We start from the raw sequence: 27,153 nt of genomic DNA, 5'->3' as shown, positions 1-27,153 counted from the left end.
TGAAGAAAAAAAACGTCATTATAAAAAAATATATATTTTACTGATATATATCGACATACTGTACATTTATTGCAAGAGTTTCTGTCATCTTGATACAAAACCGTATAAAACGCATGTTTGATTGTATTTGCCGTGAAAATCCAGCAGAGGGCATACACATGCATCAAATATGGTGAAGCAGTGCTCAGCTGACAGCAGTAATAAATACATATGGAAAATACAATTAATGCAAATTGGTCTTGTTTTACGGTCATGTTATCGTATCTTATTTAATTTTAAATAATCTTCCTATAATCTATTCTAAAAATTCTTTTGTGTGCCTATTATCTGCTTATAATAATTACAAATTATTGTATACATGTTTTAATGTCACCATGCAACATTTGTTACATTTTTGTATTGCTGTGTTGTAATGTCAAAATTAATCACCACATCGCCACTCTTTCCAGTCCACGCCCTGTCAGTGAGGTGCCATAAAAAGAATGCATACATGTCAAGAAAATGTTGGGAAGTATGGTTAAAGTTAGACTTCCCATTTCTTGTGGCTTTACTGCTGTAATGTATCACTGGTTGCCTCTTTCGGTAGAGAAACAGTCACACAGAACAGGAAACAAAAGTGGGGTAGGCGAGCAGAGACAACACATGTAAGCAGCAGTTTGAGCTCTACGACTCCGGCTCTATAGATACCAAACTGCTTCAAGGTTGTTCGAGAGATATCTAATGACGGGGAGTTTTTGGAAACATAATCCGGCAAGTAGACGAAAATATTATTCCACACTGTATCCTCAGGGTATGCAAGTCCAGGATGTGATTTCTGTCATTGTTGAGTCTGCTTTTTAGCATGAAAGTGTATTCTGATTCATATATGTTGCACTGACTTACTGTGAATTGTCAAATTCAACATGATATTGTGAGTTAAGTCTGACTTGGAAATGAGTTATTGAGCTTAAGTTAAGTCATATTCCCCTTTTTGGTAAACTTTTTATTTTCTGTATTTTATTTTATTTTGCATTTTTCTATGACTTTTACAATGTACATGCTTTTTTAACACGTATATACGTTCACTCACATTTGTTCTGAATAAAATGTAAATGTTTTGATTTAACAATATGGCTGGAACAAAAACACATAATTACAACTTTTGCATGTGAAATAGCTGCTAACATGACATCCTGTTGTTTCTATGTGATATGTGTGCTGTGCTGTAGGAGACAACAAAGAGCTGTAAATACTGATACAGTGATTATGGATAAGACAATGGAAGCGGACAGCACAAATTGCTAAGGCAAGCTGAGATTGCCAGATGACATCGCCCTGATGCTGAGCCGAGGTTGGTGCAGACTTCCTGTTTTGTGGCGAAGCAGTTTACAGTCTGCTGCTCTACAGGTCTGTGAGGATGTTTTGTAGGCCTTTTGCAGCAAATGAAAGCAACTTCCTGTCTATTCCTGTGCACAGAAATGGAGGCTTTTACCTCTGCCAGCCTTTTGTTCATAATCTTAACTCCAAACTGCATTAACCTTTCTTGTAAATCCGCATCTTGTGTAATATCAAACACTAACCATTACTGGACGGGCTACCGGTCACAGGGGCCACGTCGTGAGGGGGGCCCCTGAGCCAGAGCCTCAGTTTGACGTGACTTTTAACATTTCTTGTTTGAACGTCAATCAAACAACTTCAAAATGACAAAAAAAATGACCACAAAGACACACAAAATGACTAATAATGAGATCGTAGATTTGCACTTTTTGTCTACTTTGTACTGCAGCTGCTGCACAACAAACAAAAACAATTATAAATAAGGTTCTATTTTATGTTATCTTATCTTCTCAAACTGACACAAAATGACAACAAAGACATGCAAAACGACTTACAGAGAGACCCCAAACAACTACAAACAGACGCAAAATTATGCAAAATGACTACGAGAGACACAAAATGACCACTAACAGGCACTAAACAGAGAGTCATTTTCAGAGGTGTGTGTGTGTGTGGGGGGGGGCTTTTACATGTCTGTGTCCAGCGGTCCATTATCTCTTAATCTGTCCATGACACTATCGGTAAGAATGCGTGACAATGAACCATGAGCCACTGACTGACATTTATAATGACAATCTTTTAAAAAAAAAGCCACACCAACTTCACATTTCCTCTATTTGCAGCTCCGAGATGTTAACACTGTATCCACAGTAACACAGAGGCCACACGGGTGCACCGGAGCATGGAGCTGGTGTCTGTGCAGTATGAATTTGAGTACACAGCGAAGGATGGTCGCCTTGTGTCTATAAAGCCTAATGAAAGTTACATCCTAGTCTCCAAGACTAATGAGCACTGGTGGCACGTCCGCAAAGACCAGCACAGCAGACCCTTTTATATCCCTGCACAGTATGTGAAGGAGCTCCTATCACTTACTGAAAACCCTCCTGGTCCTAATAGCTTGAAATCACCGGAGTGTGTGACTAACAGTAAACCAGGGGATATGGCTCACATAACACCACGTAAAGCAACAACAGTGAATCGTGTATCAGCTCTGGGTGCTTCAAGAGAGACATATCGCTTCTCCACTTTTGGTTTCTGTGAGAACATACCAGATGTGAAGCCCAGTGAGACTCTGGATGAAGGACAAACCACCACCAGCTTTGCAGACAGCCAGAATAAAATAAAGACACACGATTCAACAACAGGCTTTTCAATTACCTCTGCACCTCTGAATACTGACAACCTGCAAATGTACGCAAAATCTCATCCTGTGCCAAAGGTCAAAAATGGACAAAAACAGCCACTGCAGGATGATGCAGTAAAACAACCTCAGACTTTTCTACACGATGAGGATATGGACTTTCCTTTACCCCCTGATTCACCAATATATGACTCCATACCAGAGCTAAACATCCCAGAATTTGACACGTTTCCTGAGCCTCCTGGTCCTGTTGCTTCAAATGACACATTGATGTTTAAGCAGCAGAATTCAAATCCAACTGCAGGAACAACTTCCTCTACAGATGAGCCTCCCATTGAGCAGGTAAGGTTTTTCCATTTATCATTCTAGTCTCATGAAATGTGTCACTGTCATTTTACAGCCAGAAGAGGGCGCAGTTGTACCATGAAAAAAGATGGTAAGAAATACTAAGATGGTAAAAAGTGGCCTTTTGACAGTGATCCACAGTAAAAGACCCTTTTATGTTCAAAGCAAAAACAGATCTCTGCAAAGTGAACTGAATTAGTTACAAATACAAAATACACATTCCTTGTTTGCATAAGTATTCACAAGTAATAGGACACATCTAAATAATCACTGATGCAGCCAGTTGGCTTAAAGAGTCACATTATTAGTCACCTGTATCTAACAGAATAAGAAAGATGGGGAAACATGTTATGCCACGCAGTGTAGCATTTCTTCATCAGATTTTGCTCTTATCTTTGAATTGTTTCATAAAACATGAATTTCGTACCAGCCATCGACACATGCAACATTGTGAAGATGAGCTGCAAGTTGACACTTCTTCATTTTAAGGGGTCGTATGACAAAAAGGTAGAGACCCCTGCTCTTTGTTGATGTGCACAGGGCTGCAGCCTATAGTTAAAATCTCAGCCCACCTTAACTTATTGTCTTATAATGCCTTTATTATTTCACTTCCTGCTCTCAGGAGAACCACAACTCATCAAACTTCCATTGAATTATCTGCATGCTTTAATGTGGCCAAGCTCATCAATACAGTGGGGGGGTTACACTGTTTACACTGCGGGGTTCTGTGCATTTTACAGTGGGTGGAAATGATGATGAACACATGTCAAGTTTAATATTTTGGTGAAAACGGGACTTGTAGTTTTAAACAAATCCTTGAGTAAAAGAAAAGAAATATTAGCAAAGAAATACACAAAGTATCACAAATATAAGTAGGCCTACTTATCATGGTCAGTGTTTATTCGATTTTCAGATGATGATGATTATTATTATTATTATTATTATTATTAGGTCTAGTGTGTAATCAGCATTTTAATGTTGTGGTTGGTCAAAGTGGAGCTAATCTAAATGACTCTATATATAGTTAAATGTAATTAATATATTAGTCATATGTTGGGTAGTTTAATCCTAACAAACAAGGAATCATTTGGAAACAGTTTTCTGTGTCTTAATCTGAAAGTAACTATAGCTCTCAGATAACTAACTGTAGTGGAGAAAAAAGTTAAATATGTAAAATCTCTTTTAAGTGAAGTAGGCAAATTGGCTTCTTCGGATACTTTCCACCACTGATTACTGATTAGAACTTTTCGATTTGATTAGATTTTTAGAGACATTTCGACTGAATCACTTGTTGATTTGGACACTTTTTGCAGTGAAGGTCCAGACTTGGACTACCGTGTTGGTTGAGTTCACAGTAACGTTATCTGTGCCAGCTCATCAGCATATGAATGGCCGGCCGTCCCCTTCATGCCATTTCACTGGGCGAGAAGAGGTGTATTTGAATAGCTCAGTTAAAGCAGCTGATTCATAGATTCAGGATCTCAGTTTTGGTCAGCGAGTTCCTCCTGGTCTGGAGTGAGTCACTTTTTACTAGGTGTGTATAGTTTACATTGTCACTGAACATGTTATTGATTGAATTGGTGAGTTGTTCACGAAGAGCTGGAGGCTTGTAGAGTGTGGTTTAGATTAGAGGAGGTTTTGTTATCAGTTTTTAGTGCTTGTGAAATGCTGCGTACAGTCGACGTAACTCGAGAACAGGTTCCAAACAGGTAGTGTCGGCTGGGAGGCTTCTCCCGAGGAAAGGAAAGTGTTAATGTGCCAGCCACTCCCAAACCTGCAGCAGCTGCTACCTGGTTCCCACAGCACCGATGACGATCCTGGGAATTATGAGTAACCACACCGTCGGGAAACGATGAAACATTTGCGAAATATATATATAGCTCGTGTAACCTACTTCCCTGATGGATGTATAGTTGGTTGAATACGAACGACAACAGAACTTTTGTTTCACGTAAGTTTCACTGCACTTGTTTTTGCACCTGTTGCAGGGTTTACGGTGAGACTGTGAACGAGAAAGTGTTTCTACTCTTCGTGTGTGTGTGTGTGTGTGTGTGTGTGTGTGTGTGTGTGTGTGTGTGTGTGTGTGTGTGTGTGTGTGTGTGTGGTCTCTCCAGTGACTGTGTGTGCATCATAACACTGCAATTACCAGCACAGTTTGTTGCTTCAGTGGGAGTTTTGTGTTTTATTTTAACACAATAAGATATATGAAAACCTGAATATTTAAGTCGTTATAGTTTGTGTGTTTTCTGAAGCATGAATGAGCCCCAGGACTGCAGACGTGCCAGGACCCCTCAAGTGCATTAATTCTCACCCCACAATGGTGGGCCATCTCCATGGTGATGTGAGGGAGCCTGGCCTGACTCCCAACAAGCAGGGCTTTAGAGCTTTTAGTGCCAGTCCTGCCATGCAGTTGGCCTGTGTGTGCATATGTAATGTGCAGAACTTGCAATTAGCACCAAATGTAGGTCACTTAATATCAAGGGTATGTCTTTGGTCTCTAATGGGATGTTAAGTTTGCTAAGTGGATGACAAATCCAGTTGGGATTGCTTGTAGTTAACTTTTACAGCTTGCAGAAAGGCGTACTTGAGTGCATATTCAGGCCTGTTTTGTTTTATGGTGATGGTCTTCTTATTGTTATGTGGAGCCTTTACATTATGGTACAGTATTTATTGTAGCTGTCTGTGCTAACAGTGTGTGTCTGCACTCTTTGCAAGAATCTCTTAAGCTCCACGATGAATATTGAACAGGACATGTCCAATAAATCTTTATCACTTAAAGTTTAGATAATTTACACAAGGGGCCCCCCAATGGCCCATTGATCTTTGGCAACTTAAAGAAAAGTGACCCTCTGCTTTGTCTTGTCCTCTTGCGCACATCACATCACACAGCCCTGCCAATGTGATGTTTTGGCATTTAGAACTGTACAGCTCAGGCCGTTCTCCCATATCTTGAGAGGAGCTGGAGGAATTATCGCTTCATCGAGAGCAAGAGTACAGTGACGAGTACAGTACTCTGTGAAACGGACCAAATCAAAGGCTAAGAAACTGCTCCAACAGGTAGGTTGAGAGCGTATTGTCAGACCTCTCTGTGCATGCCTGCTTGACAGAACACGTGTTCTAAGAACAGGTGCATGTAGCTTTCAGGACCAGCCTTTCATTTTTACCATTCGTTGGTCACATTGTATAGCTGGGATCAATGATGTGTTTTGCTATTTAACCAGAAAGCTTGCAAGAATGAGATTCATTCTATCTCAGGTTGAGCTTTTAGAAGCAGTCACACAGGTTCGTGCACGTTTCACCTGAAGTGAATGTTCTGTATGCAGCTCATGTAAGATGTGACAGTATTATAGTTTGTGCCTCTCGTGTAGAGCTGGGCAGTATATCGATATTATATCGCTATCGTGATATGAGACTAGATATGGTCTTAGATTTTGGATATCATGATATCGTAATATGGCATAAGTCTTGTCTTTTCCTGGTTTTAAAGGCTGCATTACAGTAAAGTGATGTCATTTTCAGAACTTACCAGACTGTTGTAACTGTTCTATTATTTGCCTTTACCCACTTAGCCATTATATCCACATTACTGATGATTATTTATCAAAAATATCATTGTGTAAATATTTTGCACCAATAGTCAACACTACAATATCGTTGCGGTATTGATATCGAGGTATTTGGTAAAAAATATCGTGATATTTGATTTTCTCCATATCGCCCAGTCCTACTCTTGTGTATTACCATTTCATTTGTGTCGCAGAGCTTAATGGTTGTTTAACACCATTTATGGCTGTTCCGAAGGTATTTCCTGAATCCTCAAACACTCTTCTAACCATCAGGATGGGAAAATATTCTGTTGCACGATAACAAATATCTTTTTAACCCATTTCTCAAGTTGCAGCTTTATTTCCTAAACCAGGCAGCCAGATTTGACATTATGTCTTTGCTCATTTGTAAAATGCAAGCTGTTTAAAAAATGTTTAATTTTAATTACAAATTAATACAGTCACAGCTTGGAAAACGGGTTGAAAATCTTTTTTTTATCGTTCAACAGACTGAATATTTATTCATCCAGATGATCAGAAGAGTCTTTTGATGATTCTGGAAACAGAAGGTTGTGTTGTTAAATGAGCTTCTTGGTTTTTCAAGATTGCTGGTTATTTATTTTTCAGAAAAACTGAGGCTTACCTCTGTGACTCAGACATAATGGTGATACATGAGAGGCACAAACTGATGCTAAGGCAGGCTTAAGAATATGTTTATAAACATTATAATTATTGGGTATGGGATTGTCGAGTAAGACTCACACCCAGCATGCAAAGCAAGAAAAGAAAAAGCAAAAAGTCTGCATTTTTCTTGACTTCAGTTCGTGTCTCTTAGACACGTTGCAATATTGATCTAAGTAATGTGGAGAAACAGCTTGCTTTGTCGAGAGTTGCATGACTCATATGCACAGGAATGTCTTCTCTGTCATTACTATTTGTAAAATGTTTTTGTGCAGTTGTAATGACGTGCTTAATCACAGTGATCCTATCATTCAGTACATCCAACTTTGAATACAATGGTGCTTTGCTGCAGTTATTAGTGCAGAGCAGAAGCTTCCAAGAACCATAAATCACAGCTGAAGTCCTGAATACTTCGGTTTTCAGTTTGTTTGCATGCTGACTGTTGATATTTACTTGCACCTGCAAATGTCAAGGTGGCACCCTTGCAAAAGAGCGGAGTTTCCATCTATAGCTGCCTCAGAGAGCATTGGAACATCTGGTAGTTAGACATTTCCCCTCCTACACAGAAAAACACTTCACCTACAGAGTTAAGAGTGGGACATATTGGTTGGTTTTGCACATTGGCATGCAAACCTGGCCTGAAGTGCAAAGATGAGAATGCGATAAGCTGATGGATTCCACATTGGGCATTTCTGGAGTTATCCTGGATTCTGGGCCATGAGGAGTGTGATGTAAGAGGAGGTGGAGCCAGATTGATTCAATAGCTCAACTGTGTGCTTTGTGGCGTGATTTGGGCCCCAATTTGGTACTCCATTGTTTGATTGGATGAGCACTAATGTGGTTAAGTAATCAAGCAGATTGCTGCTTCATGCATTGCTGAGGGCAGAGAGTTGTCAGCTGTGCGCTTAAGGGTGGAAATCATGCTCGAAAACATTGCTCAAAATCTAAACGCAGTTGTTAAAAAAATAATGTTATTAAATATCCATTTCCATCCTTCAAGTCAAACAAACTAAATACATACACAACTCTGCAGGGACGTAAAATACATCCTTCACCAGCATCTCAAAAATCAGACGCAACAGTATAATCTTCTCAAGGTTTTTCCAAAGCACATTTGAATGGCAAACTATACTCTGTCCAGGCACTGCATGTGACATGTTTTGGATGCTCCAGGAAGTATTGATTCACCACAGCCGTGACACACACTGGAACTTCTGAAACAATCGACAAGCATAGATGTAGCAGTATTAAACACAAGAGTTACCACAGGCCTCAAACCTAATTTGAGATTAACCCTAGCCCCAAAAACCTCTACAAATACAGCCACAAAGTGCTCCGCCTGCTGTCCGCAGACAGGCTCATGTTGCCCCATGTAGAAGGAAGTGAAGATTGAACAATTGGCCCATAAACCAGACTTCCTGTTTCAAGCCTCGTGGACTCTGCAAGTTTAAACAATACAGTGTCTCATCAGAAATGCCAGTCAAAAGCAGTTGTCCCATATTATTTTGGGAAATTATTGCTTCCCTTTTTTCCAATCACTGTTTGAGTGACCTACTGTACTACTAGAGGGTTGAGTACTGTACATTTTAGAGCAAAACATAAACAAACTTTTTATAGCTTTCTTGTTCCTTATAGTCTTCTTTTGAGTATAACCCTAAAGTAAAAGTTGGGAACTCTTTTTTTTTTTTTAACAAAGTTTATTTCTAAGTTTTGTTAATACAATTTTACAGTTCACTACTGACATATTCAACTTAAGCATAAGATAAAATAAATAACTAAATAAATAGACAAACCGAGACCTAATATATAAACTAAAAATAAACAAGTTTTTCTATATGTACAATTGCTATGATGATATCAACAAACTTCACGTTACTTCATGTCCACACAGGGGCTGAAGCATCAGAATGACTAAAAAGGCAGGTACTCTTTCAAAAATGTTTCCATGAACTGTCTTCCTTTTTTATCATATGGGCAAGCAAACAGGAAGTAGCTTGAAGTGATCTGCACAGTTTATGTTGCTCCCTCTATCAGACCCTCTTCTCTTTTTTGTTTTCATTGTCTCTTTCTGCTTTTGGATCTTAGGGCATACAGACAGTTGCCCTCTACCTCCCTACCCTGTGCACAGGAATTCATGCATATGACACAAACAAACACACACACACACACACACACACACACACACACACACACACACACACACACACACACACACACACACACACACACACACACACACACATCTCACCCACACACACACACACACACACACACACATCTCACCCAGTCCTCACACAGCCCCTTCCTGCTGCTATTGTAACAGAGCTCACAGTTCTCCTTTCTAGCTGGGCTGCAACGGTCACAGCTGCTGCGAGAGAAGGATGTGTGCGGCGAGGGTGTGCTCATGAATGTACATTCGCCTCTTTCCCATCACAAGTTGATGAAACGTGGTCGCACGCTTGAGCCGCTTCAGTTCGATGTCTATTTGTATATTTGGATATATGGCTCATCTAAATAGAACAATATAAACATGGTGGACACGTACTCCAGTGTTTGGTCAAGTCACAGGGCCAAGCGGGGCTTGACTCTGCCGGTGGTTCCTCAGGTACGTGATCACGCTGACATCAAAGCAGCTTTTATTCCTACATTGTAAAATTTCAGTCTTTGTGGTCAGCGTGCTTTATATAATTTATATGTTTTGATGACACTCTTGCTTCCTGCTTTGGGTAAACACGCCACCCATGCACTTGTTTCTTTTCCTGTACTGAGTAAAACGGCAATAGCAGTGAAGTGCCTGCTGAATGCTGTTGCTTAAAAGCTCATCCATTGTGAATGTTGGTTTTTGATTTTTAGTTTGGGAGTTAAAGAACTCTTTCATGTGTTCTTATGTGTTAAAATGGCGCGGGCTTCAATCTCAAACACGTAATTTTCATCTGAAAGCAGCAGCAAGAAAGTTGGTAGTCATGGGTTTAGGTCTGAATATGACAGTTTCGTTTTTTGACATCTGCTGTCAACAGTGATGGACTGGCCATCTGGAATTTGGCAAATGCCAGAAGGGCCACTACTGATAATTTGTTTTTGGTTATTTTGATAAGTTATTTTATGCATGCAGCCACAAATATTCAAGATTGTACTGCGGCGAGGTGTGTGGAAAGATTCAGTCGGAAGGCAGAGTTGCTAATTTCCAAGCTAGGTTATTGACAACAACAGTGCCGTTGTGTTGCAAATGCCAATGCCGTTTTTTGATCCCAGTCCGTCACTGGCTGTCAATGAATATCTCAGTCAGACATTGGGAAAACTCTTTATATCACAATGACCAATCCAGAGAACAAGTGTTATGATGTGTAATATCATACAGAAATATAGTACGTAGCTGCATTAAAATACAACAACGACAAAATGTTAATTTTCCTTCAAAGTTTTATGTTTTATGGTAAAGACAACAGACATGTTTTCTGTCATTTAGACAGAAAAGTTGATAGTGTTACAGTCCCCCTAAACAACACAAAGATTCTAACATAGAACCAGTGGTGAAAGAAGTTTTATATCCTTTACTTCAGTAAAAACACCAATACATTAGTTTAGAACTACTGCTCCTTTACATGTAAGTAAGTCCTGCGTTCAGAAGACAAAGTATTGTCAGCAAAATGTAATAAAAGTATCAAAAATGAAAGTACTCCTTCAGAAAAATGGCACCTGTGAGTCATATGTTTATCATGACATCACTTACTGATGCATAATATGTGAGCAACATTTGAAATTCTTTATACAAACTTCAAATATTTCAGTGGTTCCCAAAAAGTTGTATTCATTTTTTGGACTCTTATCCTATCTTAGTTTTTTTAATTAAATAATGAACAATCTTACCTCGTTAAACCTTTAAATGAAACAATCTGAGAAGTTTAGAGGAAAAATGTCTCTTTGGTAGAACTGCTAACAATGTATAGACAAGTCAAAAAAAATCTAAATTTTTCTAATCTAAATCTAAAAATTTAATCTATTTTACAAAATAAAATGTTTGTGTACGTAAAATCTTGAAAGGTAACTGTCAAATAAATGAAGTTGAGTGCCTCAAAATTGTACTGTAGTAGTGTACTAGGGTAAATGTACTTGGGTTGATATATTTGCATGCAAGTATTCAACGGTATTCCCTTCAAAGTGATGGCAATCTATCACACCTTGATGAGTAGACTCGCTTTGGCAGAAGGAACAAAACTTCTGCCAAAGCGAGTCCTTTCACACCTCAGAGCAGAGAAAAAAGAAGATTCTCGAACACACGTGTCACCTCTGCATTAGTTTATTGGTCGACGTTTCACAGCGAACTTTCTCAAGACATGTAGAAACTCTAATCTACCACACCTTAGCATCATGGCGTTTGTTGTGTTGATATGCATCTGCATGTACAGTTCTCCTTTTATTGCACGTAGGCTGTGGGCACTCCAGTGTAACTACTTCAGAGATCAATGATGCAGCTCTTTCATTTCCTCTGTCTGTCTCAGTGGCGTCATGTTGTGTTGTTGGAATCAATCTGTTTAGGGGTCACTTGTCCGGTTGTCCGCATCAATTGCCTCGTGGTTAGATTGAGATCAATAATGAATCAAAGTCAGCAAAGTGATAACATTGAATAGACAGATGGAAACCACAGCTGATCATGAAATCCATTATGTTGAAATGCTCTCCTCCCCTTATTATAAGGTGTATTCATGTTAACCACTTTTATTTTTATGGCATGAGCCATAAGTATTCAGATCCTTTACTTGAGTAAAAGTAGCAATTCCACAATGTAAATAGTCTGCGTTACAAGCAAAAGTCCTGCATTCAAAAGCTTACTTACAGAAGTATTTTGTCTATATTAAGGTTCTATTTACATATTTTCCTAAACACGTGAAAAATATCTGTCATTGTAGTAATAATACTGTATTCAACCAGTTTGTATTTTAAATCAATGTGTTTAAAAATGCCCTAGAAAGGAGCCCCTGAATAAGGCAGGCAGGTTTCGGGGCACCTTGGTACCTCACCTACTAGAGTGTACTGCTTATTCAAAGGTTAAAGTTCTGACCGCAGTGGACCCGTGGCCCTTTGCTGCATGTCGTCCCCTCTCTCTCGTCCCTTTCCTGCTAATCAGCTGTACTGTCAATAAAGGCAAAACGGCAAAAAACCCTTTAAAGAATAAGGCAGGTGGCTGCAAAAGAATTTATTTAGAATTTAGAAAATACTTGAAATAAGTGGATTTGCATTGACAATGAGAAAATAACACTTTAAGGACTTAATTACAGAATAAAATGACTTGATAAGAAGTAGATTTTATGCACTGAACAATGCATTATATTTTTGAATTAGATTGTGGTTTGTATGAAAAATCTTTTGCTTCAAAGTAACTACAGCTGTTAAATCAATTTAGTACAGTAAAAAGTAAAATATTTGCTTCTGAAATTTAGTGGAATTGAAGTATAAAGTAGAATAACTTTGAACTACTCACGTAAAGTACCTCAAAATTTAAGTACAGTGCAGGAGTAAATGTACTTAGTTTCTGCCTCTGCCTGTTGGCGTCTCTGACCTGTGTCTTTTTATAACTGCATATTTAGCAGACAGATGCAGCATAGACACACACAGGTCTCAGGTCTTGATAAATATAGTCCATGAGGCTAGCTCAGAGACAAGAGGTAGTTAGAGTCGGAAAGAGTGTAGTTTCTTTGTGCCACCATGAAGGCGTATGAAAGCGTCTGCAGGGCGGTAGATCCCAGGAGTCTCATGGTGAGGAATAATTGCCTCAGTGGTGCACAGGTGAGATATTAACAACTTTAAAGAAATATCACATTGTTTTTATCCCACTGGGGTTCATTTTGAGTGTAATGGTGACACTTTGCATTGCATCACAGTTTCAGAGTGCTGAGGACAGAGGCAGCCTTTCATCGCATCTGAGTTTCACTCGCAATTGACATTCTGTAAACAAATTAGTTGTTATGATCTGGCTTTTTGCATGTCATGCTCCAAGCCAAATCGTGTGAAGATCTGTTCATGAAAGTAACACAACATGGAGGTTTTTAACAGCATCCCTCTAATAGACAGAAAATGAAAATGCAGTTTTTATTAGAGCAATGAAACGCTGAATGCTTTTATTCATTATAGGGCAGGTAGCTGCTTTGCAGTGGGGCGAGACAATGCTTGATGATGGTGGTGAAGTTTAACCTAGTTTTTTAAGTCCTCTGCAGTTGGCCTGTGCGGCAAGATGCTGTCATTGGTATGGTAGTTCATCTTTTTATTATTATCTAGCATTCATCGTAGCTATTTTAGCAAAACACCCCACAGGTTGGCATGACTAATACAGACATAACCACTGGGCATTTTGACAAACGTGTGTAGATGTTTTTGAAAATGAGACTTAAGTTAGGTAATGATCATTATTATGGGAGGGACGTCTCTGTGGTGTGTGTGTTTTTTTCAGCTGTGGGCTGCTTCCTGTGCTCTGTAAGATGCGGAAGGCTGACTTACTAAGAGCTGTTCTGTAGTGAGAGCAGTGGGCTGAAGGCTGGTACTTGACACTGCTTGACATACAAGTACAAGCACACCAAACACTGCCATTTGCAAGCTTGTTTTACTTACTTGCTTAAAAATTGTCTTTACAAAAGCACACACGCTGTTCTCATATTATCTTTAGTTATTGTTCTGTAAAGAAGCACCTTGAGTTTCTACACATTCATTTTTTGGCATTTCCACAGGTGGGGAATGAAAGTCTCCGGTCCGCCGTGTACGTCAATGTAGCACAACTTCGCCAAAGCATCTCCGAGTCTCCCCCCTCGGCTCCTTCGTCCTACTCTCCTTCCTACCTTGACCCAGAGGGATGGGAGGCACACGTTGATCAAGAAAGTGGACAGGAGTACTACTACCACCCCACCACGGGGCGCACCACCTGGGACAATCCATATCTAGAGTCCCCCACAGACCCTGAGCTGCCTTATTCCCCCTCACCTCCTCAGTCACCCACCCTTTCTCCTTCCCCCGCCTCCCCCCCTGCGTGGATCTCAGACTGGGAGCAGTTGGTAGATGAGACCAGTGGTCGACCATACTTCTACAACCAGATGTCTGGGGAGACGTCCTGGGAGCCTCCAGAGCATCTGAGCCCGTACCCCCCTCTGATGGAGCCGATGAGTGTGCACAGGTTTCATGAGGACGGGCCGGTAAGGACAGCGTGGCTGCTCCACTTAGCCTCTCTCTGTCTCCTGTTTTAGCTTCACCCAGGGGAAAGCTGTAAATACAGTCTGCTTTTAATGGAATTAAATCTCCTGCACCTACATAGCAGACAGGACTCATTTTCATTTGGAAAGCTCACAGCTCCAGTGCAGAATGTCCCCGACTGTAGTGTCCATAACTTTAAAAGACTTTTGTCCTCATTTTGAATTTATTTAATGAGTGTTCCAGGCAGTCAGGGGGATTCAAGAGGAAGTGTTCAAATGCTTCACTTCATAGTAACATCTCGAAGACGTTATTCACACATTAAATTGCTTTCAGCTGTTCAAGCAACAAGTGACCCCTTTTTCTGCCACTTGATGACTTTTTTGAGCTAGAAAGAAGAATACTTTGAGGCCATGGAACTGCTGCGACTTATTTATCAAAGTCATGGAAAAGTCGTTGAGCTCTGTATCTGGGTCATTGTGGGAAATTATTCATCTGACATTAGTCAGTGAAATGTAGCAACATTTTAACCCAAAAACTGATTTAAGGCAAAGACCAGGGTCAGTGTTAGGTCTATTTATTACTGCAATGGCTTTTTTTCTTCAATATGCTTATTCGCTGTATGACTTAGATGGCAAGCTTGATACCACTCTCATGTACGTTAAATATGAAGCTACAGCCAGCAGCTAATTAGCTTAGTTTAGCACAATGACTGGAAACAAAGGAAAGCAGCTAGCCTGGCTCTGTCCAAAGGTCACAATAGCCTATCTGTGTGCTAGCAGCTCTGAAGCTCCAGAGGTCTTCAGAAAGTAACACCCAGTCAACATCGCCCCCCGTTAAACCACAAATTGTTGTTTTTACAGTTTTTTGGACAGATTAAACAAGATACATCTTGATAATTAGTAGGCTTTAGATGTGCTGTTAGGTGGATTTTAAGAGCCAAGCTAGCTTTTTCCATCTGTGTCCAGTCATTGTGCTAAGCTAATCTAAGCTAAACAACATTTTCATATTTACTGACCGACGAGGGATGAAAGTGGTATCAATAATAAAAATCTTGAGCAGTTTTTTAACAAGAAATGTAGGAAGAAGACAAACATTTCTTCTCCAAGATGATGTTATAACATGTTTAATTATCAAATCTTTGCTATTTTGTGTAATACTAAAGATTTTTCCCTCTTCGGGACTCCACTAACTTCAAACAAAATCAAACAAAGTGAACATCAGTCACTGGTTAATCTGCACAAAACTAATAGACAAATGTGTTTTAATGTACAGTGTGTTTCCATCCCCAGCCTCCATTACCTGAGGAGGACTACCCCTCGGAGGATTACCCAGCTGCTGATCATCCAGAGGGATACGAGGATCTTCTCGCGTCGGGCCCTCCCACCCTCCCTAAAGAGTACACCCTCAGTCATGTGAGCCAGACCATCATCCCCCGGGCCAACCTGGACCGCAGCACCCAAATGGGTTGGAACCTCAGTGTGGAGCCCAACGGGACTTGGGTGTTCACCAGTGAACACTCTCCAGAGCAGGTAGCTCCAAGGACTGACTGAGGAAGATGGAATTTAAGACCACCAAGGTCCTAAAGACAGTTAAGATTCATTTCAGCCTGCAAAACAGTATTGGATAAACATAGACGTTGACATTAAGAGATATTTCTACCATGATGTCTGATTGCAGAAAGCACTTTCTTTGAAGTGTGCTGAAGCCTTTACAATGTAGAATAATGTTAAACAATCACACAAGGAGCAGAAAAGTAGTGTGCAACTCCTATCTATAATTTATATTATAATTTATTTAAAAACATTTAAATATTTTTTACTGAATATTCATGAGGCAAGGCAGCTTTACGTATAAATCACATTTCAGCAGAATTTTACTGCACAGTAGCAGTAAAAACAGCAAGAATATAACAACAGCTAAAAAAGAACACCAGGTATGAAATACATAAATACAAGTTAGGGTGCAGTGTAAGAAATTAACAATTCAGCATCAAATAGAAAATTCTTCAGCATTTGTTAATTGTGAGAGTTTTCTGGGAGTTTGTTCCAGATATATGTTGCATACAAACTGAAAGGATAGGAAAGAAACCTTTATAGTATGAGCTATTTTAGATTAAAGTCATTTTCTTTCAAGCCAGTTAGCGGATTTCTTATTGGGGAAAACAACAATGATTTAGAATCATCTTTAACTACGAAATCTTTTTTGTTTAACAGTGGATCAAGTCTGTGGATGACCGAGGGCAGACCTACTACTACCTGAGAGACGGCTCCAGGTCTCTGTGGAACCTGCCAGAGGTAAGATCCTTCACTACATGGGGATCAATTAGAAACAGTTTGTTCTTATTAAGCAGAAGATGGCAAATAATGTATCATTCAGGACACTAATTCAGCCAAGAAGTACTTTTTAATGTACTCTTGTCTGGTTTGAAGTAAAACAGGTTCCTCAAGATTCCAAATTATTGAAATTTGACTCAACTAAAATGTATTTCGGTCCCTCCAGGTCCCTGTAGCTCCCGGTCAGTCCAGGATGGAGAATGGTGTCGAGGCAGACAATCAGTCAGTCATCAAAAACTGGAGACACACCATGGGACCTACACAGCTCAGCTCAGCCCAGAGTGATGGGGTACTTACATACTTTCACACTCACACACACACACACACACACACACACACACACACACACACACACACACACTCAGAACTGCATGAACATGCACATGCTGTATCACACATCCAGGGTGTCAGCTGGCTTAAACAGAAAGCTTTAGTCAGACAGAAGTGAGGGGCAAGTCCCTGTTCAGCAACTGACACTCCCAGATTTTTAAACCCTTATTTAGCAAGGCAAATCAACTGCAGGGCACTCGTATGTACAGTAACAGCTTGAGGACCGAGCTGCAGAGGGAGGGGGAAGGAAGACTGCAATTGTACGCAAACACTTGGGAGTTGCTGGATAAGTAAGGGCTTTTTCCTACTAAGCAGTCAGGGGTTTAACACCTAGCTCAAGGGCACAGCAGTGGTAGCATTTACTGTAAGGGTTGAAGTCAGGGCTCTGTGCAGACCAGTCAAGTTCTTCCAAAACAAACATGTTTTTGAAATACTAAGGCTATGTTCACACTTGGCATCTTTTTTTAAAGCTATAGTGCGTAGTTTCTGCCGCCCCCATGAGGAATTCTAAATAACGACAACAAAACTGTCGGCACGTCCACATGAAACAAGCCTTCCATGACCGCTTTGTTTTATCTATCGTTAGCAGCGCTCCACATAGCGCTCTAGCTAGGATACTGTAGCAGTAGCTGTTGTTATAGCAACACAAGATGCCTCAGGAGTCAACTTTTTCTTGTCGAAAAAGACGCCAAGTGTGAACATAGCCTAAAATATCCAAAATATCATGGTTTTCTGCAGCATTGGGATTTGAACTTCTGGGCCCAAACCATGATTAACAGCTCCAGGCCAAAAGTACACCGAAATATCTGGACGCATCTGTCCTCTTATGGCAATGCAGTGTCAGTTTTTATTAATGTGAAGAATGGAAGTGACGACTATGGAGGCTTGGTTTAAAGAAGCACTCGTGAATTTTATTACAGATTTTCTTTTTTGTACTGTATGTAGAACCACACACACACAACACAACCACGAACACACAAAAAAGAATATGATTAAATGAATAAGATTAATAAAGAAAAAGTAAAGCAGCTAAATATGTCAAAGAAATTGTGTTGTTATGCTACTGATATTTTTGACCATTTTCTACTGTGTTATGAAGTTGTTTTTTACAATCACAGCTACTCAAGAGACCAAGCACACATTGTACACAGAAATGTAAATCTTATCTGGTGATTTTATGAATTCTAAATCCTAAAATCTCCTGTTGTTCAGAGGTTCGTCCCATCTCACAGGAGGAACACGTCCGACTACAGCAGCGACAGCTCCAGTACAGGAAACTCTCCAGAGACGCAACAAAACGTGAGCTGTTACTTGATGCTCTCTAGAATAACTCCAGTCTGAAACAAATAGTTAGTTAGCCATTAAGCACTGTGAGCTGCCTCATATCTGAGTGGTGTTCTGTTTCTCTCTCTTAAGGCTATTGGGTTTAGACCCTGGAGAAACCCCTATTATCTGACCTCCAGGTGGCTGCGCTATAATGTGGGTTGTTAGTTTGAACATTCACCTGAGCTTGACTCATAGATAGCAGCGTCTATCTGTGATGGGTGAAAGGTGTGACTTTAGATCACTCAAGGAGCATTTGTTGCACGTGAACAGACTTGTTTTGTTTCATTCCCTGCATCAAAACGCATGGATTTCCGCTGCTGGGCTGCATGTTACAACCAAACTGCCCGCGTGATAAACCTACTGTTAATATTCCCATTGTCATCTGTACCCTGTAGAGTTTGAGATTTAAGTTCATGTCCTGCTGTATTCAGGGGTTAATCGCCATACACTGCACTGAGTTTTGACTTATGAATGTACAATTAAAAAGAAAAAAATAGCAGCTATAATGATGGGAAAAACATATTATGTACAGCTACCTACATACTTCCACAACATGCTGCTTTACAACGGTCATGGTAGTTGTTATTACTAAATGTCTGTTTTACGCCTCCAACAATTAAGCAATTAAATTGTTTTCATTTTCCATGAGCGTTTTTATGCAAAGTGCATAAAAAGGTGCATCTCCACATAATGAGCTAAATGCCAACCACATTCCAGAAAATGTTAACATTAAATGACAAATGTGTTCATCAAAGTATAAGGTATTGTAGGTTTTTTTTCTTAACAACAAATCACAAAAAGACCAAAAACCAACAGTCAGTTGATCCTTCTATTAAATATTGCCTGTGTAGCCAAAGCTTGATATATCGTATTCCTTAATGCTCCATTGTTGTCCAAAAACTATTAAAAACACATCAATGAGCCACACTGTTGCACTGGGTGACATGTTCCTTCATTATCATGAAAACACACACTGTAGTTTATTTTAAACTAATCCCACATACACCGTCGTGCTGCTGTAAATGCTCACGGCAGCACCAAATCTTGGACTGAAAATAGTCCCCAACAAATTCCTCCTGTTTGAGTAACGTCAACTAAATACTACAGCATGAAACTATATATTTGTGACCCATTTGTTTTGTTAGGAGTGAATATGCTTGAAGCTTGAGTGTCAGAGACAGGGAAAGAAGAAGAAAGACAAAGACAAGAATTGAGAGACCAACTAACGCATAGTTAGTTTTGGTCTTCGCATGGAATTTGTTGACAATAGCGAAAATATAGAATAACACCAGCCTTATCCTTTTAGTTAATCTCTTGATTTCTATATAGTGATGTTAAAGTATTCAATCTTCAATCTTCTTTTGTTACAATTAATCAAATAATCAATAGGACATCCCGCAAATAAGGAATTCATCTTTGTGCACAGACTGTAATAGAATTTTGGATGTTAATGCTGTTTGCATGCATGGCTTAATTGATGAAATGTGTGTTCAACATTGTGAACAGAATTGTGCATCCCTCATCACTTACCTTGACTTTTACACATAACCCTACAATTACAAATTGTATAAAAAAATAATTACAATGTTGTGATCTTTTACATTTTCAGGTGCAGAACTTAGAGAAAGCCGGAATTCTTAACAAAACGAAAGTGTGTGAGAATGGCAAGAAAGTAAGGTAAATTAAAACTTCACTTTGAGGACACTCTCACGTTGGGTGTGTTTGGAGTCATGACATCTCTCCCAAAGCTCTGTTGCTTTGTTTGGTGATAGTGATGGTTATTCCCCCATTTTAAGGAAAAACTGGGCCCAGACTTGGACGGTTCTCCACGGAGGAGTGCTAACGTTCCACAAAGACCCAAAGTCGGCAGCAACAGGGGCCTCGGTACGATCTGCACTTAAGTATTAATAATAGAAGGACTTGTTTGAATGTGGATGAAAGCAGTGGTGGAATGTAAATATAGACCTTTTCACAGATGTAAACATAAACATTCTAAATGGACCCAAGTTGATTTCCTATTGCAGTGTATGTCATTCTGACAGGACGTTAACAAGGGGCCAGGCTGTTGCCTAGCAATGGAATTCCATTGAAAAGGTCTATATACATTTGCTAAAGTACTGTACTTAAGCACAGTTTTCACGTACTTATACTTCAGTATTTCCATTTTATGCAACTTTATACTTCTACTCAACTACATTTTGAAAGCCAATATTGTACTTTTTACTCCACTACATTTATTTGATAGCTTTAGTTACTTTGCAGATATTATTTATTAATACTACACACTGTGGTATTACTACTTTTACTTAAGTAAAATAGCTAAGCTTTTACAAAAGATCTGAGTACTTCTTCAGCCACTGGAAGAAAATTGCTCAACCTGCATTAAGAAGAAGCTCTGACACCTGAATGCATCACGTTGCATTCTGTACATTTGTACACATTTCTGAAAGGTTTGTGATGAGTTCAAAAATTATAGAGATATACAGAGACACAATTAACCACTGACTTTCTAATGAAGTTACCTGACACTTTTTTTTCCTTGTTGGCACTTATTTGGTATCATGTTTTATTCTTCAGAAAGTGAACGAAACACTAAACTGCAGCATGCCGCAGGCTGTTGTGTCACCTTTATGAGGAGTGACAGCTCAGACGAGCCCTCGGGTCATAAAGCTGACGGGGACCATCCCTGCTTTTGTTGCTCGTTTCTTGGAATGTGGCGTCAGTTTCGTTAACAGCTGTTGTTGTTTTTTGCCTTCACGCAGAACAAGACCAATCAGATTGTTCCGGAGGTTACAGTCGACCTGCGAGGAGCGTCGATTGGCAGGGCCTCGAAGGACAAATCCAGCAAGAAGAATGTTTTAGAGGTGTGTTTGTTTGTTGACAGTGAACACATTGCAGTGTGTGTCATTTAGTTTTAACTTTGAGCAATGTGCTTATATTCTTTTAGCCCTGTTAGCCCCATTTAAGACCAAAACATAATCTCATGTATTTATATCCAATAGATCCAATATTGAAATCGCTTGTGTGAGTTAATGAGTAAAAGGAGATCATCTGGGAATTTTTTTAAATGTGATTTGTGATTCATGTAATTATTGTTTCCCAATTGCCCTACTCAGTGTCTTATCATCTATCCTCCAGTTAAAAGGCAAGAACGGTGTGGAGTTTCTGATACAGTACGACACAGAAAGCATCATCGCTGACTGGCACAAAGTCTTAGTGGACACCATACGACAACTGGTAAGTCCTTTCATCGCCCATATTTGATAAGTGAAATATATCTGCATTTAACTGCCAGCTTATCAAGTCATTTCGTAAAGTAATAGTCTGACATTTTATGAAATGTTATTATATACTATATATAGATTGCTGCACTCCAATCAAAAATAATGAAATGTTATTTTAGCAAGTACTTAATAAATACGTTGAATTGAACTTGAGAGGAGGAGATTTTTGCAGTGTATGTCCAAGTTGCTGGAAAAAAAGTGATTTCTACTGTATATGACTGATCTCTTTGTGTTGACCAATGACGCTGATGAAATACTGTTTAACTCAGGTTTAGTTGCAGTAAACTAGAAAAAAATGTAGCGGATTGCTGCACTTCATTTACTTTTATTTTAGAAAATGCTTAACATGAGTTGATTTGCATTAATATTTTACTTAACATACTGATAGATTTTGTTATTTTACAAAATACCCTTTAAGGACTGAATTACAGACAAAAATATCTTGAAAGAAGGAGAGTTCTGCAGTGTATGTTCAATATGCTGAATTCAGAAAATAAATAAATAAATAGGATTGTCTTTCCACGTTTTGACCAATGACGCTGATTAAATACTGTTAAATTCAGGTTTAATTGCAGTGATTGTGCAGCAAATTTTCATTTGATTGACTTTGTATGTCTGTTCATCAGGAGTACCAGGACCATCATTCAGAGGAGGAGGACGGGAACTTATATGAGAAGATCGGCAACACAGAGAAAGTTGATGAGAAGTTTGGAGGTGGCATTGAAAAGCGAAGATGTGAGTTTAAGAAGAAGAAGAAAAAAACCTTTTCCTTGTTTAACTCTGACATGAATGATGTCATTTTTCTGACCCAATTAGATACATCAGACACCATTGAGAGCTACAATTATTTAATTGTCTAACGTTGCTTTTTCTAGCCTCCAGGCCGAGTGTCACACACTCAACCAGCTCTGCAGGAGACACAGACCAGAAGAGGGTTCGAACCAAGCTGATGAAGTTCCTCATGAAACGCCCGACGCTGCAATCGGTGAAGGAGAAAGGCTACATCCGAGGTAATCTCAAAACAGCCATAACATGTAGTTCTCTTCAGGCTGTGGTTGATTTGAATAGTAGCTAAAAGGAAAGTGAGTTTCACTCTACCAGGCTATATTTGTGGTTTACTTATATTTAGACACAAGCTGTTTTGTATTTTCCAGATAATTATTGTCCCCCAAGGGGACATTTGTTTTTGCAGAAAGGCAGCATAAAAACCATATAACATTAACACATACTGTATAAAAACCCAATAAGAAACAATAATAACTTAAGACATTAAATGTGCTGGTACTATACATGTATTACAGACTACAATAGAAGGTTCATGAGATAAAAGCAAAGAAAAACTGCAACAATAACAGCAGGGATACAGTAAGAATTTTAAACTCCGGTGGATTCATGGTTGGACAATGGTTATCTGCTCCTCAGATCTCTGCAGGGTAAATCCAGACAGCTAGCTAGACTATCTGTCCAATCTGAGTTTTCTATCGCACGACTAAAACTACTTTTGAACGTACACATGTTCCACCAAAACGAGTTCCTTTCCGAGGCTATTTTGCAGAGGCACCGGGGCTCAGTGTGGCGGTTAGCACCGCCCAAGACAATTGTGATTGGTTTAAAGAAATGCCAATAAACCAGAGCACGTTTTTCTCCCATCCCGGAATGCTGTGTGGACTAGCCAGACCCTCCTCCGCAGCGCTGTGGAGGAAGGTCTGGCAATGCGAGACTATCACCACATTAGCCGCTTTCCGACCAAGTAGTTACAGGAACGTAGTTATAGGAAAAGTCTACTTCTAAAGTGGGAGGAGGGGTAAGGAAGTGATGCAAGCACGGCAACAGTCTTTATAGCGTTAAAACAAATACACCAACAAAAGTATGACCTAAATACTAAATCTAATGTATATAGCATATTTGTCATAATTTAAACAAGTCTCCTGAAGAGAAACGGGTATCTCTCTCTCCCCCGCCTCTGCCTGCCGTGCTGTGGACGTGTGTGTGTGTGTGTGTGTGTGTGTGTGTGTGTGTGTGTGTGTGTGTGTGTGACAGCCGGCCAGCGAGGTGGAGTTTAACTCCGAAAAGACAGTTAACCACAGGTTCCCGTTAATCTTGTGATGGACATGTGTTGTGATATTTAAACAAACGAAACGTCAACGGCGAAATAAAAGCCTCTTATTTACGAGAGCGGTCTGAGAGACCTCCAGCTTACAGCGGGGTCTCCGAGCGTGACTGTCCGAGCAACGAGCTAGCGGCCCCGGCAGACGCCTGCTGGCTGTCGCCTCACGTCATGGAGCTTCTTAACTCCGAAAACTTTGAAGCAAATTGTCAATTCGGCATCAATTGTCGCAAAACTGCCTATATTCGAAATCTAAACAGTTAATTTCTATTTCAGTTAATTTCCTAAAACTTTGTCAGAAGTGAAATTAGTGATGAATAAGATGGCGAAAATTGTTAAAATTGTCCCGTTGTTGGTCTGTCTGTACCGGAAACCCGACCCTCGTTGACCTAGGTTCATATGCTGAAAAGGGAACAGCGAAAAGACCCTGCCCTGAAGTAGGAGCTGAAAGAGTTACAGGAACTGCGGTCAGAGGAACTTAAAAATCCCCAAATTAGTCCAGTGGGAACACGAGAAAAAAAGGGTTCTAGGAATTTTATGTTCTAGGAACTGCAAAAATCCCTCCGGTTGGAAAGCGGCTGTTAATGACCAAAAAGAGTTCACTTTAATGAAGACTGATTTACACATCTGATTTACACATCTATATAAAACTTTTTTTTTCTTCGTAGGAGTGATAGCTAATACGTCTTATTACTATGAATATGAATCTGAATATATCTGTATGTTGCATGTACAAATTTGAATATATGTATTTATTTTGTACTCATTTCCTACTGCATATACTATATTATATTATACAGATTACTTGTATTGCAGTTCAATTGTACCATGGCTTATATACATGCTGCAATCTGTCACAATGTCATCTTTACTTTTTACAATACTTGATGTTAGACACATAATCTATACGTACATGTTGTAATATGGAAACTATAACTTATGTATAGTTATTTAACCCCAACAGATTTTATTTTATTTATGTCATATATCCCTAATGTAACAGATACTGGAGCATGTATTAATTCTGGCTTCTTACCTTCAATAGTAATATTTTTCGATTGGATGATAATACTGCTACTACAACTACTGCTGCTACTACTTCTAATAATAATAATGTTCTTATTCCCTGTAGACAATGTGTTTGGTTGCCATCTGGCCACACTGTGTGCACAAGAGAGGACCACAGTTCCTAGTTTTGTGGAGAAATGTATCAAAGCAGTGGAAAAGAGAGGTAATCCACCTTGTTTGTGTCACTGCCTGAATCATACTAAGGTCTTTTTGCTGTTTGCAGTATAGAAGTTGACTTACTGGTGTGTTTGTTAACAGGTTTAGAAATTGACGGTCTCTATAGAGTGAGCGGGAACCTGGCTGTCATTCAGAAACTACGCTTCAAGGCAGATCATGGTAAAGTTTGCATCCATAAGTGTATTTAACTCAATAATTCAGTTAGTGACCCTACGTGCAGAGAATGCAGCAGATTCAGAGTTCATTGCAGTATCTCACTGCAGACAGCAGCGCCCCCTGCTGTGCTTTAATGGGCTGTTCCCCTGTTGTGTTAAAACAGAGGAACTAGACCTCGAGGACGGCCAGTGGGAGGACGTTCACGTCATCACCGGAGCTCTGAAGTTGTTTTTTCGAGAGCTTCCTGAGCCGCTTTTCCCATACAGCCACTTTAATAACTTCATCTCAGCCATCAGTAAGCACATTTTTGAATCAAATTTGAACACACTACTGTATATCACCCCAGGACAAACCTTTGCATATTTGCAAATATTTAGATTACTGTTAATGATGCAGTTAGGGATTGGTAGCTCTTAATCATATTTATAAATTATTTGGTCCTGTTTTTCTAGGAATTCCTGATTACAACACAAAAGTGTCTTTCATGTGTGAGCTGGTCAACTCACTTCCTCCTTCAAATCATGATACCATGGAACTCCTTTTTGGGCATTTACGCAGGTATATTTTAAAATATTTTTTTATTTTATCCTTTGCATGTTTCCATCAGGCAGTTTGAGAACTTGTGACAGATAAATAAAAGTTGATGTAAGAATATAATTGAATTACGTTGAACTTGAACTGACACGGATACACAAACATATATATATAAACAGATAAACATGAGTATTATGACTTCTGACATCATCCTCCCATTTCTTTCTCTCATAGGGTCATTAAATATGGGGAGGACAATCGCATGACTGTGCAGAATGTGGCTATTGTATTCGGCCCGACTCTGCTTCGGCCAGAGACGGAGTCAGCCAACATCACCATGCACATGGTCTTTCAGAACCAGATCGTGGAGTTCATCCTGAATGAATATGAGCGTATTTTCCACTCCAGCTGAAGCAGTCACAAGCCTCCAGTGCAGACCTGGGCAAATGTCTAAATGTGCTCAAGTTATTTGAAGTGCTAGATTTACCTTTTTTGCATGCACATAAACAGCTTCAATCTAAAACATCTTGTAAAATAAGCTAAAGGGTTCTTCAAGTTTTCTTTGCTCAAAATATTTGAGGTTTAACCACGTAAAAATAGATAAAAAGGGATCTTCAAATGGCCTTTGCACAGAATGTTTGAAGCATGTTTAACCACACTGTCCAGATTTACTCCGTAGGAGGCTGGAACTGTTAGAGCTATATTTGGCAGTATTGTAGGATTGGAAAGGAAGCCACACAGGTGTAAACAGGTGTTGTTTGGTTTCCCGTCTCTGAGCTATTGAGCTTGATGCTTGGGTGGAAGAAAGGCTGTATCAGATTGCTCTGGCTCCCTGTCTTAATCTCACAGGTCATATTTTATCTGTTTGTTTTTATTTCTGGCTTGTCTAAATGGCAGTGATAATAGAACCCAAGTCAACCTGGACGCATGCATTAATGCTCTCTTAAAGAAATGATCAATGATTGCTTCCATCTTTATTTTAGAAAGTTTATTGACATTTAAATATTGTTTTTAATTTAAAACGACAGAATATCGCAGATGGCAATAACTGAGATTGTATTCTAATATTGTTTCATTTTTACCCATGAATTGTATTGTAATATAGAAATGTATAAAAAAAGAAATATTAATACCAACATATTGCTGTGAAATAGATGGTGACATAGAGTACTTGTGCAACCTATAGATTATTTTCCACAATAAAATGCCATTTTTCAATCATGCTGTACTTGAAAAAACTGTAACACCATAGATATATAAACTAGTGACAGTAAAATCAGTCGGACCATGAAAAAGAAAAGTGGATTCTAGAATTGATTTATGACCTGTAAATAGAAATAGAAGGCATATTTATGCTGAAAGTTGTTGAAAATGCACAAGTTATTACATAATAAAAAATAACTTTGTAAAAAAA

At 39.3% G+C, this 27,153-nt stretch overlaps 1 protein-coding gene across 5 annotated transcripts; it reads left to right on the top strand.

Moving 5' to 3' along the window:
- Positions 1–622: 622 nt before the first annotated feature.
- Positions 623–27,153, top strand: arhgap27 (Rho GTPase activating protein 27). 5 transcript variants are annotated; one of them, XM_031315332.2, is made up of 20 exons: positions 623–750; positions 1,209–1,330; positions 2,160–3,019; positions 13,968–14,426; positions 15,714–15,953; positions 16,638–16,718; positions 16,924–17,046; positions 18,300–18,386; positions 18,504–18,566; positions 20,023–20,090; positions 20,210–20,297; positions 21,176–21,277; positions 21,552–21,650; positions 22,324–22,432; positions 22,573–22,707; positions 24,937–25,035; positions 25,131–25,208; positions 25,369–25,500; positions 25,658–25,763; positions 25,974–27,153. In XM_031315332.2, exons 3-20 carry the CDS (start codon positions 2,219–2,221, stop codon positions 26,149–26,151), a joined length of 3,048 nt encoding a protein of 1,015 aa, XP_031171192.1. In that variant the 5' UTR covers positions 623–750; positions 1,209–1,330; positions 2,160–2,218; the 3' UTR covers positions 26,152–27,153. The 5 variants fall into 5 exon arrangements, with proteins under 5 accessions (XP_031171192.1, XP_035853587.1, XP_031171190.1 ...); XM_035997694.1 differs by lacking the exon at positions 18,504–18,566 and having other exon boundaries at positions 624–750; positions 25,974–26,224; XM_031315330.2 differs by lacking the exon at positions 623–750 and having other exon boundaries at positions 1,267–1,386; positions 25,974–26,224.

The sequence above is a fragment of the Sander lucioperca genome, chromosome 22 (genome assembly GCF_008315115.2).
Source record: "Sander lucioperca isolate FBNREF2018 chromosome 22, SLUC_FBN_1.2, whole genome shotgun sequence".
NCBI classification, from domain to species: domain Eukaryota; kingdom Metazoa; phylum Chordata; class Actinopteri; order Perciformes; family Percidae; genus Sander; species Sander lucioperca.
Note: the sequence above shows the minus strand (reverse complement) of the source record. Positions and strands in the feature narration are given on the sequence as shown.